Below are 13,261 nucleotides of genomic sequence, written 5' to 3'. Positions count from 1 at the left end.
GGCACGATAAAGAAAATGTTTTTCTGAAACCTATATCACACCCGACCGCATCTCACGATTTCTAAATAAATATCGATTAACGGTCACTAATCACGACACATTGTATAAAATATGGAATTCTCTTTTAGAGATTAATTTTTTCTTATTTAAAATAGAAAATGTTTTCTAATCAATTTGGCAATCTTGAATATTATGAAGATAATTTATTGTAAGATTTATGAGAAGAAATTAATAACAAAAGTGTATTACATTTTTGAAATGTATTTTTCTTTTATTAATAAAATTTTTTTTTGTTGATTAAAATTGAATTAATCCTTTATTTTCATTTTTCTTAAATCTATTTAAAACAAAGGTAACTATAATAATCCATATATGTATTTAGTATTCATAATACATATATATTAGTATTATTATTATAATATATTAATTATTTTCTTTTACTACTATTGTTAATTATACTTTTTATCTAAGGTCTTGGTTGAGATGAAAAAGCTAGTGTCACGAGTGAGATTCGAACCCACAAACTTCGGCTAACTAGCTAACTATAACATTGTAAAAATCAGAAGAGAGCTTTTACTAGAAGGAAAAATAACATAAAAAACCAATGCATATTTTCCTATGGTGCTTTGAAACTTGACTCACCTGTACTTTTACATAGAGGAAGCACAGGCGAGTCAAATTTCAATGCATTTAACGCTTTTATCTATGGTGGATTTAAAACTGACTCACCCTGTATACGTCGATTTATACTAGCAGGTAGATAAATATGAAACAATTTAACAGACACTACAGTACAGTTTTCTATTAAAAAACACCTCATTAATTTAGAACAAATTTGTAACAAATATTTTCAGAATGATTTGCCTAAATGAGGTTTCTATAGTAATGATTTGAAGGGGAGAAAAGTACAATAATTTAATTTGACAGAATCACATGTTCAAATAGGAAAACAAGTGAAATCAGAAAAAAAATGTATTTTATTTTTTACAATTCAGAAAGATGAAGATAAAAAAAAAAGAAGGTTGAACGGTGTCACTGATTAAAGGCAACTAAAGCTGGACCTCCAAACAAGAAGCTATTAAAATCAGGACATTACAGTAGCGGTAACTCTGAAGAATCTGTTGGGGATGATTTAAACATGGAAGATTAACATGATGATCATTCTGAAGATAATAACCAAATGTCATTAAAGTGATGAAATTTGATGATGAAAGTAGTTATGAAGAAAGAGTGCAATCCCTCATGTCACTTCTCATTGGGTGCAGAGCAGTTGAGGCAATTTTGACAAAATAGTTAAGCCTACATAGCTGACAGAATGTTTGTTCGAATGTGAACAAAAAACTATTTTGTTCATTTATCTTTTTAAATCATACCAAATTGGAATATTTTGCCTCATAGAACATTTCTGTTTTTATCTCAACCAACAATAAAATTATTACTCCAAAAATAATATATATCTTTTTAAATCGCTAAATAGCAATTTATGTTCATTTGATAACGACTAAAATTAGATTTAAAAAAAACTTCATTAACATGATTAAGTCAATTTATTAAGAATTCCATTAAGTCTATTTTTGTCTATGCATTGTTCTCCATCAATATAAAAATAATCAGTGTCATGAGCAGGATTCGAACGAACAAACGACCTACGGCTATATACGCCGCTGCTCTACCACTTGAGCTATTTTTTATCTCAACCAATACCTTACGAGAGATAAATTAATTAAAAAAATGTTATTTTGTCAATTGGACAATGAAATCTAATGAATATGAAAAATATTGATCATGCCAATTGCTTTATTTGATGTGTTTACATATTTCTGTTGTTTTCATTAAATTTTTGTCATTCCTTGTCACTTCCTTTATATATGTCTATATATTTCTGTTGTTTAATTAAATTTTTATCATTCCTTCTCACTTCTTTTTTATTTTTAAACACTTTTTTATTATGACATAATACTTATAACGTTTTATTTGTGTTTGTTATGTTGAATATTGTGCTTATTTTTAATTATTGTTATATGTATATTATTATTTATGTTGATGAAGAAGAAATCGACAATGATGATTAATGTGTTTGGGATCTGGTTTCTGGTCAGGTAGAAAAAGAAGTAGACTCATAGAAATGGTGAATGATGGAGTGAGTGCGGTGTTCAATCCTTTTTTTAAAAAAGTAAAGAAGTAGACTCTGGGATCTGTGTAGGAGGTAATTCCTGTTTAGAAAAATACAAAAATTAGAATTACCTCCTACGCATAATGTTTTCTTTACTGGACCTGCATTTTGGGGAGACCACTGTCCATTAAAAAACTGAAAAAACTTGTCTTAATTTCAAGTTAACCAACCTCATGTACTTCGAGAACTCGTAGTCGATGTCATCGGGGTTTTTTGTCATTCTGTAATGTTAATATGAGAAATAGGATGCTGCTCTGATGATGGTCTTATAAAGGCCGAATGCTTGGCAAGTGATCACCGAGTCTACTTCTTTCTCTACCTGATCAGAAACCAGATCCCAAACATTATTATTCATGTTTCAATTATTCATTATTACTTATGTATAGTTTAAACTCTTATAGGATGTTTTATCTAAAGTGTTGGTTGAGATGAAAAAGTTAGTGTCACGAGTTGAACCCTTGACCTTCAGCTGGAGGAGTTGGCGACTGAGTAGATTGAAGTCACAATAGCTCAAGTGGTTTTAGGGGGTTGTACTAGCCAATTATTATTCATGGGTTCGGACCCCATTCATGACACTAATTGTTTCATCTCAACCAAGACCTTAGATTAAAAGTATAATTAATTGAAATAATTAATACGGTCAATTATTACTGCTTAACATATATAGACTCTTATAGAACTTGTAACTAAGTATATTTGCCCGTATAAATAAAAAAAATAAAAAATTATTTCTAAGATAGTTTTGTAGATAGAGTTTGTACCTACTTTGTTGAAGTAATGGGGAGCGGTCAAGAATGAGGTAGTTTAGAAAAACATATTTTTCATTTTTTTCCTTTTGCTATTCTTGTGGTGTAATATTGTCTAAAAGACAATAATAGCACCACTTTATGTGACAATGTTGCAATTATCGAATTATTTAATTTGTTCAAGTCGTGAGGAACAGTCAAGAATGAGATAGTTTAGAAAAACAACTTTTTCATTTTTTTGCCGACGTTTCGACCTTTATTTGGGTCATCTTCAGGGCCTGGGTAAATTACAAAACATGCATTGATTGGAAAAAATACAATTTAAGATGTAAATATAAATTTTGTACCAAGTACTTCACACTCACATAAAGTTGGTGTCGTTCTTAGCTACAGCTGAGTTTGCATGTATCTGTTCTGTAATTGATGCTGTGTGTGTCTCTGTTAATGTAAACCATTTCTAGAAAGTTGCGTTTCTATTAATTGTGTGTATATTATTTATATGTGTTTAGTATTTGTATTTTGAAAATATAAAATATAAATACTAAACATGGAAGAAAACAAATACAAACTCAACTTTCTAGAAATGGTTTACATGAACAGAGACACACTAAACATTAATTTTTTGTTTTGTAATTTTCCCAGGCCCTGAAGATGACCCAAATAAAGGTCGAAACGTCAGCAAAAAATGAAAAAGGTGTTTTTCTAAATTACCTCATTCTTGACCGCTCCTCACGACTTCAACCAATTATGAAACAACATATTGAGTTATTTGCAATAAAATAGTTCCTTAAAATGACGTCATAATCAGAGGGCGGTTTTTTTTGTTGAGACAACATGCTCGTCCAGGCTTCTTGTGACGTTTTTGTAACCGTTCTTTTTTAAAGACGCACTTCGTACACTCATTACATGTATACAGCTAATATGTAATAAATACAAAATCTATTTGTATACATAAACCTGATGTATGTATTATGCGTGAGAAATGTGTGATTATAGAATTTTTACCGAGCCTGTTTGTTTTCTCCCTTGGCGTTTGTCAACTTGAGATTTTTTTTTTTTAACGTCAAAATGTGATTTCGATAAGGATTCGTCTTCTGATTTGGACGAAAAGAAAGGTCGACGCACGTTCTGCCGTAGTTCACGTAGCGTTGATAGTTTCTTTTTTTCTTTCTTTTAAATACACATACGAAGATAAAGAGAAAGCTGTGCCGCTTTCTCATTTCTCTCTTCCCCCCCCCTTCGAAAAGCCAAAATTTCTCTTACACATCTCAAAGAAACAAATCAGTGGATAAAAAAAAGAAAAATGGCCAATTTGGAAAAGCTTTTACAAAAGTTTTCCTTTTACCTCTACTACTTCGTTTACGAAATCTTTTACTATTTGATCGGGAGTCTGGCAATCGTCGAGGACATCGTTTACAGGAAAAGGAACAAATGCTGTGAGTACACAGAAAAATTATTAAAAACAACTTGGTTTATTATTCCTCCTAGGGCCAAAGTTTATTAACATGTTTGCAGATTCATCTGTGTATCTATTGAATTTCCTATTATTTTTACTATTATTATCATCTCAGAATGTCTAACAAAACGATTCGTTGTCTTCTGAGACACTGTCATGTGGCCGGACCACATTTCCCCCCCCCCAAGTCTCAAATACACGGATGGACAAATTTAACACACCACTCAATTTATTTAGTTTAAAATTAAATCCATCGTCTTTATACATTAGTTACAGATAATTAGGAGTCAAAATAAGCTAAATAATGCTTTGTTTACTTCCTTTGTTTACTTTTGTACTGAATAATCATATTTGCACAAAAATTAGCATTGTGCTATTCCATCTGCTACTTTTCGACTCGTACGAGAATACATTCAATTCAGAAATGTAATCTTTCGCATCCACATATTGTATTCAATACAAGCCCAAGTGCTACACTAACGTAAAAAATTCCACCCAATGGATTTTATTTTCATTTTCTCTATTAAAAAAAAAAGAAAATTGTGCCCTTAATTTGTCTCATTGTTTTTACCAATAGTATTTGTTTATACTCTGTTTTAAATTGGGAGTATCAATTAGAGTTAAATACACTTAATTATTAATTTCACTAATTTCGTGGTCCGCTTGACCAATTAATATATTAAAATTAATTATTAATAAAAAAAAGGATAAAGGCTTTTTCAATGTTTACTCTTTACGGAATTTAAAATCTTTATTCGGTCTCATTGGAATTCTGAATCAATAGTTTAGTTTTCATCTTTGTTTTCTTAAGTTCAATTTTTAAACTTAAAAATGCCACTTAGTGCTGAGGATGTTGCGCGTGGTGTGGCACTTGATGAAAATTTATAAGGGTATTTAGGCAAATTAGACCTTGACTGGATAATAAATCTGAATACACCATTTTCCCAAAATTTGTTATAATTATAAATGTATGGTGATTAGTGACCGTTAATCGATGATTATTCGGAAATCGTGAGATGCGGTCTGGTGTGATGTAGGTTTCAGAAAAAACATTTTCTTTATTGTGCCAATTGGAAAAAAGTGAATTTATACAATGCAAAATATATTTTTTTATATTCAAAGTATTTGTACTCACTCAAAGTGTTTGTTTTCTGTGTAATTGTGCCATTCTTGCGTGTCGTGTTGAGAGTGCCAGTGAGATATTGCTGTTTTATGTTTATATTTACGCTGGCACTTTCAACACGACATGCAAGAATGGCACAATTACACAGAAAACAAACACTTTGAGTGAGTACAAATACTTTGATTGAATATAAAAAATATATTTTGCATTGTATAATTTTTTCCACATCCTACATGTATTTGTTAAATTTAAACAATGTTTGTAAATCCCAGGCCTTGAAGATGATCTCAATAAAGATCGAAACGTTGGCACTATAAAAAAAATGTTTTTCTGAAACTTACATCACACCAGACCGTATCTCACGATTTCTGAATAACAATTATAAAACTCAAACTTATCTATTTGATCATGCTACATAGCACATCAAAAGACTTTGCGATCCAGATTTGATTATACTGTGCCAAATACTTTAAGTCTTATCCCTTCAATATAAAAATCCAATTTGATAAGATCAACCCTACCCTAACTTGTATCATTATATACATTATAATCTGTTATAAGTTGCATAATATTTGTATTAGTTTTGAATACTCGGTGAAATAATGAGACAATAAAAAAAGGGAAAAATTTTTTGCCCGTTGTTTCAGCATTACAGAAACGTACAGGTGAAGTTGCTATTGTCACTGGAGGCGCCAGAGGGATTGGACTGTCTCTTGTAAAAAACCTATTGATGTGTGATATGACAGTGATAATAGGTAAATGTTTCTTATTTTTATAATAACCCTTCATTTAAAAAAAATATATATATTGTTAGGTTGTCGGAAAACAACAGCTGGAGAAGTAGCTATTGACAAATTGAGAACAGCTGGACTCAACTCAGGTCTTGCAAAAGTAATCGAACTTGATCTCATGTCTCTAAAATCTGTGAAGGATTTCGCTCATAAGGTAAAGAGCGAATTCGAAGCTATAAGTCTTATGATAAATAATGGTGAGAATAGTTTTAGTAATTTATTTTTCTGTTTGTAATGCGGCTTATTTGTCCTACAGCGGGAATTATGTTTCCTCCTTATATTGAAAGTGAAGATGGTTATGAATCTCAATGGCAAGTGAACTATTTAGCACCGTTTCTTCTGACGCATCTACTACTCCCTGCTTTTGAACATGCTGGTGAAGTTTCAGGAAAAAATGCCAGAATAGTTAATGTTACCTCTTGTGCCCATGTAGTTTCCCTTCCCATCAATTTTGATAATATAAACAAGAAGTGAGCAAAACTTCAAAGTACTTTAAATATTAAATTCTAATTTATTTATGTTTTTTTTTTTTTTTAAGGGATTATTACATTCCAAGTGCTGTTTACGCACAGTCAAAACTGGCTCAAATTTTGTTTTCCATGGAACTTGATAATTATTTAAAAACAAAACAATCTAAAGTGAGGGTACTGTCAGTACATCCAGGTATCGTCAATACCGATTTATTCAATGGCACTCTTTTGAAAACAATATTCCCTTGGTTGCTTAAATATATATGTAAAGTGAGTATTTGTATTAATTTCGTTTTACAATATAAAACTAATATCGTTTCACTTGCTGTAAAGGATGTCGAAGAAGGAGCGACGTCTGTTCTTTACCCGTGTTTGTCGCCTACACTTGAAAACGTCGGAGGAGTTTACATCAGTAACTGCCAGTTGAAAAACCCGAGCTCATTGGCAAAGGACAAAGCCCTACAGGCAAAATTATTCCAACACTCTCTCAATGCCCTGAACATAAAAGAGTTTGGAGTCGCAATATCATCAAATTAATTGTTTTTAAAAGTATTATGTATGTTTTTATTCATTGTTTAAAAAAGTGTGGTTTGTAATTAACATTGCAATACCAGCATGAGACTGAATCAACGACTTAACATTTATATAATATTTCATGCACTTTCATTCTTTTTTTAATATGTTATATCTTTGTTAATATGTTGTTTTAATTAAATTTTTTATTTTTGTAAATAAAAATATTTTCTTATTAATACAAAACTAGTAATTGTTTATAATACTCTTTAGAATATCATATCAGAATTGCACACTTGACAGCAGGTTTCAAGTCGATATCTGGAACTGCGGAAAGCTGCATTTTCCAGGGTTATAAATGGTGCAGCGTGTCACGATGTCACAGCTGTCTCGTCCATACTTAAACCTGCGTTAAGCAGTTGCAGTTTCGCCGTTCCAAAGAGGACAGTTTCCAGACAATGTGTTCCAGTCACACATGTCTAACTAACAATGTCTATTGTTTTAGTGTGTAAGGTAACCAAGTGGGCAGAGAACAGTATAACGCGTATTATTTTTTTCATTTCCTCCCCTTTGTTTTACTTTCACCTGAGACCGTTGGTGGGCTATCTTTAGGTCAGGCTGTTTGTACCTCCGTGCGCTCTGGATGTTTGGATGTATTTATGTAATGTCTTCATATCTTCCAGGTGTAATGCCAAGATACTTTGTCTTTCTGGAGAAAGCTATATATTTATTTCAAAGAGGATACTTTTAGATTAAGCTTCCTTCTCTTTGTGAATGGTACTAGTGTGGTTTTGTTTGGATTGACAACCAGAGCTATGTCCTCACAACCTTTCTACAATTTTGAGGGCACTTGTATTTTAGGTGAAACAGTTTCATCAAATTTGCCCTTTATCATTACTACTAGGTACTATTAGGACTTCATCCACCAACGACCATAAGAGTGGCGATAGTACACCCCCTTGGGGTACACAAACCGTGACATGGCTGCTCTCAGCCAAGCTGTGAATCCGTTTAGGAGCAGTTTCATGTATCCTAACCTTAAGATAATAAGTAAGACCTCATTACTAACTTTGGGGTTTTTATTCTTTCAATCATTCTTGTTTCTATTTTTGTATGGAACGGGCCTATTGAAGTTTTTCTTTTGTTTTCATTTTGTCAGACACCGTTGTAACGGTGGCTTGTAGTGGCTTTTTCTTAAGTCAGGCTGTTTCCACTTTTGTAACCTCTGGATAGGTCGGCAATGTTAATCCTATGAAACAGGGCAAGTATGCATTGCCTGTGTAGTGTTGAGAGATGCCATTTTTCTTGTCATTTCTTTAATTGATCCTGCGTTTTTTTTTTTTTTTTTTTTTTTTTTTTTTTTTTTTTGACCACCATACTAGTTCCATATGGGCCAGAGGTCTAATCGTTGTATATATCCAGCAGGCTATTTTTGTATTTATACCCATGTTTCACTGCAAAATTTTTGACCCATGTTTGTAATGGCTTTCCCTTTTTGTATTGCTTTCTCTATATTTCTTCTCTGGAAGCTTCTAGTGTTATTTCTAGTTGCTTTGTTTCCCCGGCCAAAGTTATTAAAAAATTAAGTTAAAAGCTACTAAGGAAGGTGATTTTAAGCTTCCTTTGTGAAAGGTATTTGTTTGGTTAACACACAGACCAATATTTTCACATCAACTTTCTACTTAGCTGAGGGCGCACATTGCAATTAGGACGAAACAACTTAATCATAATATATGCTCTTTATTTCTATTAGATCATCAGCATAACATATGATAAGGTATCCAAGTCTATTTACTCTACAATAAACTAATCAACCTACAACCACAAGTGGGGATAGTAGGAGTCCCTTGGAGGCATCCTTGTTGTGGTATGATTGTCATTGACCAATTCAGCTATATTGCCATTATCCAGTTAAAGTCTTTACCCATACTGCTGCTTCAATCAGTACAATGCTACTTCTTTCTCCTCCATGGCCAACTTGCTCTACCAGTGCATTTAGGGCAGTTTTCTGGATTTGCCCTTCTGGTAGGGAGAAGTTTCTTAGGGAGTTTTTTCAAAATTTTCTTTTAATTCTGGACCTATCTTCTCCATTGTGAGTTATACAAAGGATTTCTTTAATGACTAGAGTTTTGGTTGCCCTGATTTAGGATTATAAGTAGTACCGACAGTCTGGGTAGTGAGCAAAGGGATTGTGCAGCAGGCAGCCAGGTCGGCTATGCAGAGTTGATGCTGCGAGTACCCTTGCTGTTCACACCCTTGCAACTCGGTCCATTAGCGAATGATGAGACCTTATCTGCCTCTGTAATAACCTTATGGGTCATAGAACCCCGGCTTATACACAGGATTGCTGCACACTCATTGGCTTCAGAGCAGAGGGAGAAACCATTGTTGAAGCAATGGCAACAGCTAGTGGACAATTTGGTAGCCACAGATGTAGGCTTATTGGCCGTACTGATTTTGCCGATAAGAATATGGGGCGACTACCCGCCTTTGAAATGGATACAGCTTTTGTTTTTCTCCATATCCTTGGGATAAGCATTAACTCATAGCTGGCCATTAAAATCCTAGTTAAAATGGGGGTTATATACTCTAAACCTTGGAGTAGCAGCTGCATGGGAAAAATGTTATCACCTCCAGTTGATTTATAGGGTTTAAATGTGCTAATAGCATTGTGAGGAAAGCAGCTTCTGGCTTTTTGAGCATATGGCAGTTGCGCGAGTCCTTACTGGGCCTTCAGTGTTCTCAGCTAATTTTATTTGCTGTACACCTGGAAAATAATCTGCCATTAGCTCATCTAGGCAGTGGCGGACCCAAGGGGGATGTAAAAGGGTAATCCCCCCCGAGCCAACTGAAGATGTTATCTTTTATATGTAATATGTCAGTTAAGACTTAATTAAGCGAACATTTTTATATTTCAGGATTATAAAAACTTGATAAATCTTCCCTAAATCAGTTTCCTCTTAAATGGTCACGCTTTGGCATTGTTGTTCTTCTTTCTATACTTCGATCTCTCCATCTGATATCAAGAAAAGGCGACGAAAGTCAAAAATTCAAACTTTTTGCCATTTTTGCGTTTTCTCCCGCACAACAACCAGCTCGGTTTGTCTAACTTCACATCCCCCTAGCTCCGTCACTCACTATTGGATTTTGGCATTTTTGGTACCGTTTTTCTGCAAATTTTTTTTTTATTATTTTTTTTATTAAAATCTGCAATTATTATTTACAACCGTTTTTAAGCTGGATTCTTCATGTAACTTTTAAGCTCGGTTTGTCTCAAATCCAAGCAGTATTTTAAATGTTATCATAATTTTAAAAAAAATTAATCAGGATTTTTTTCTCAAATACGGTACTTTCGAACCTAAATTCTTTCGTTTAAAAGCTCAAATTAATTTTTTTTTATAATAAAATGAAATCGTAGGCGTTTCTTAATTGTTTGCTACCAAATATGCCAAGGTGTCTTTTAAATTAACATATAAATCGAAGTAAAAAGCAAACGTCCTTAAAACTGTGTATTATTAAAAAATATGGCATGGCCATCGCGCGTCTTTTTCCGTAAATCTCACATTGTTACAAAAAACTAATGTGAAGTATCGCGAGAAAATAATTAATTAAATAGCTTAAATAAAATTTCATATTAGGAGTTAACTAGGAAACCATTATTTTATTTTCATTATTTTCAGTGGTGTTTGGGTGTAAATGTGATCCGCAGAAAGCCAAAAACAAAACAAAAATTTAATGCCAGCTGTTAATAAGAAACAAAAATATTTGATTAATTTTGTTTGTTTCAATATGTTCATGGTGTTTCGTTTTGTATAAAATAAATAATAATATATACCCATGGCTTTCAAATTATTCTATAATTTTTAAAGTAGCAAATTTTTAGAACCGCTGGATTGATTCCGCAAAAGAAAGAAATTTACCTCTCACTTCTTACTGCCGTGAGGGGTTTTTTTTGTTCGTATATGTTTTGTGCTAAAAATTTACATTGTAGACCATGATTTTTTTCGTGATTAGTGATGTCCTTCTGGTGCTTTTCTGATTTCCGCCTCTAATCTTCTTATTCGATCTCGATGTGATAACCTCTAAGTTGATGATTAATTTTTTATATTCGTTCGGTGACTAAAAACATTTACTTTGCAGACTATGATGGAAAGCATTTTAGAAGCTTATGTAGAAATGTGTGGTGTTTAGTGACCGTTAGTTAATGATTATTTGGAGATCGTGAGATGCGGTCTGGTGTGACGTAGTTTCAGAAAAACATTTTCTTTATCGTGCCAACGTTTCAATCTTTATTGAGATCATCTTCAGGGCCTGGGATTGAGGTGGGGGTAAGGGTAAGAGAGTAAAGCAACATGACTGCAAAAAACCCAAACAAAATCCTACAGCACTGGCTACCCACCATTTTGAACACCAACACAATTTCGACTTCAACAATCTAAAAATATTACACACAGAACAAAACAAATATAAACGTAACTTTTTAGAAATGGTTTACATCAACAGAGATATGTACCCGGTGGACCTTTCCTTACCAGTGCTCAAAAAATGGCTAGGCTTCAATTTGCATGTTAACATGTGAGTTGGACATTGGTAGATTGTGGACTAGTTCTCCTTACAGATTAAGGTGAAAGGTTACAGGTTTGTCTCAAATCTTCAGAAGGGCATAATTTTATATGGATATGGCTGAGGAGAAAGGTACGCCCCATGCTGTATCATCCTCAGGTGGCATTCCAATGGTGAGTCATGATGTTCTGGGGTGGCATTTCCTTGGACGCCCGCATTGAAATGGTTGTTGTGTGAGGAAGATCTTTAACTTCACAGAGGTACTTACATAATTTCAGAATAGGTAATGCCATTTGCCCCCTCCCACATCAGTGAGAGCACGTATCGTGGCTACCTGAACGAGGTTGGAATGGAGTGCTTGGTATGGCCAGCTCGAAGTCCAGATTTGAACCGAATCGAACACATTTGGGACCAACTTGAGCATTGATACGACGACGAAACCCGGTCCTAACACCCCAGAAAAGTTGCTGCTTTTGATGAATGGGAAAAAATTCCTCAGGATTTTATGAGAAATCTGTTCCAAGGAATGCAAAGACGTTTAAATTTGTCCATCAGTGTATGAAATACTACTGTTTTTAGCTAAAGTATCTTTGCTATGCTGAACTAAATAGAGGAAGCCGGTTAAATAAACTTAAGGACTTTTTTTTCCACAGAAGTAGGCGAGTATAGTTTATATTTTCAATTTACTATTTTTTCTCTTTTATTAATGAGCTTATTCGAAAATAAAACCGTCTGGTGTAAGAAATAGGGAAGAGGGGTGTTAATATTCATTATGTAAGTGTGCAAGGAGGCTCGAAGTAATAGCTCACCTCTGCTTAATTAATTGCCGAGGTAAATCCTCGTCTAAGAGAGCGAGAGAAACCCTCCACCTTAGACGCTCTAATTAATGAAATGGAAGGAATATTCTACGAAGCCCTTCCGACAGTTGCCTGTTTATTTCATAATTAAAATGGTAATTTAACACTCGGGGCCATGTCTTAGACCATCGGTTTTAATTAATTGGGCACATGTTACAATATAGGGATTTGAATTGGCTTCTTGAAATTATTTGTGTGTTTTAGTTGAAATTAGCTCGTTATTTCACCAAATTTACAATCTATCGCTGTTTGGCAGACTTAAGCGGAGAAGACACTTACCGGACGAAACGCTATGCGACGCTACCCGAGCTACCCGACGCCTTACCACGTTTTGGTAGGGTGTGCACATCTATGCGACGTCAAGCGCACGCCACGTACACATCGTGTGTCACAATAATCACTATCACAATCGCAACGACTCTTTTGTTCAGCACAACCATGTAATAAATTGTTAATAAAATTTAATATTTATTTAGAAATCGTGAGATGCGGTCTGTTGTGATGTGGGTTTCAGAAAAACATTTTCTTTATCGTGCCAACGTTCCAATTTTTATTGAGATCATCTTCAG

General features: G+C 33.7%; 1 protein-coding gene across 1 annotated transcript; it reads left to right on the top strand.

Moving 5' to 3' along the window:
- The first annotated feature begins 3,773 nt into the window (after positions 1-3,773).
- Positions 3,774-7,444, top strand: LOC106664159 (short-chain dehydrogenase TIC 32, chloroplastic-like). Its single transcript, XM_014389612.2, has 6 exons — positions 3,774-4,355; positions 6,146-6,253; positions 6,313-6,486; positions 6,546-6,759; positions 6,828-7,029; positions 7,093-7,444. Exons 1-6 carry the CDS (start codon positions 4,223-4,225, stop codon positions 7,294-7,296), a joined length of 1,035 nt encoding a protein of 344 aa, XP_014245098.1. The 5' UTR covers positions 3,774-4,222; the 3' UTR covers positions 7,297-7,444.
- The last annotated feature ends 5,817 nt before the right edge of the window (positions 7,445-13,261 follow it).

Source organism: Cimex lectularius, unplaced genomic scaffold, assembly GCF_000648675.2.
Source record: "Cimex lectularius strain Harlan isolate CLEC.00 unplaced genomic scaffold, Clec_2.1 scaffold561, whole genome shotgun sequence".
Taxonomy (NCBI): domain Eukaryota; kingdom Metazoa; phylum Arthropoda; class Insecta; order Hemiptera; family Cimicidae; genus Cimex; species Cimex lectularius.
Note: the sequence above shows the minus strand (reverse complement) of the source record. Positions and strands in the feature narration are given on the sequence as shown.

Coding starts and splice junctions, on each gene's coding strand:
- LOC106664159 (XM_014389612.2), top strand. CDS start 4,223: ATGGCCAATTTGGAAAAGCTTTTACAAAAGTTTTCCTTTTACCTCTAC. Junction 6,254..6,312: donor TGATATGACAGTGATAATAG/GTAAATGTTTCT, acceptor ATATATTGTTAG/GTTGTCGGAAAACAACAGCT. Junction 6,487..6,545: donor AAGTCTTATGATAAATAATG/GTGAGAATAGTT, acceptor TTTGTCCTACAG/CGGGAATTATGTTTCCTCCT.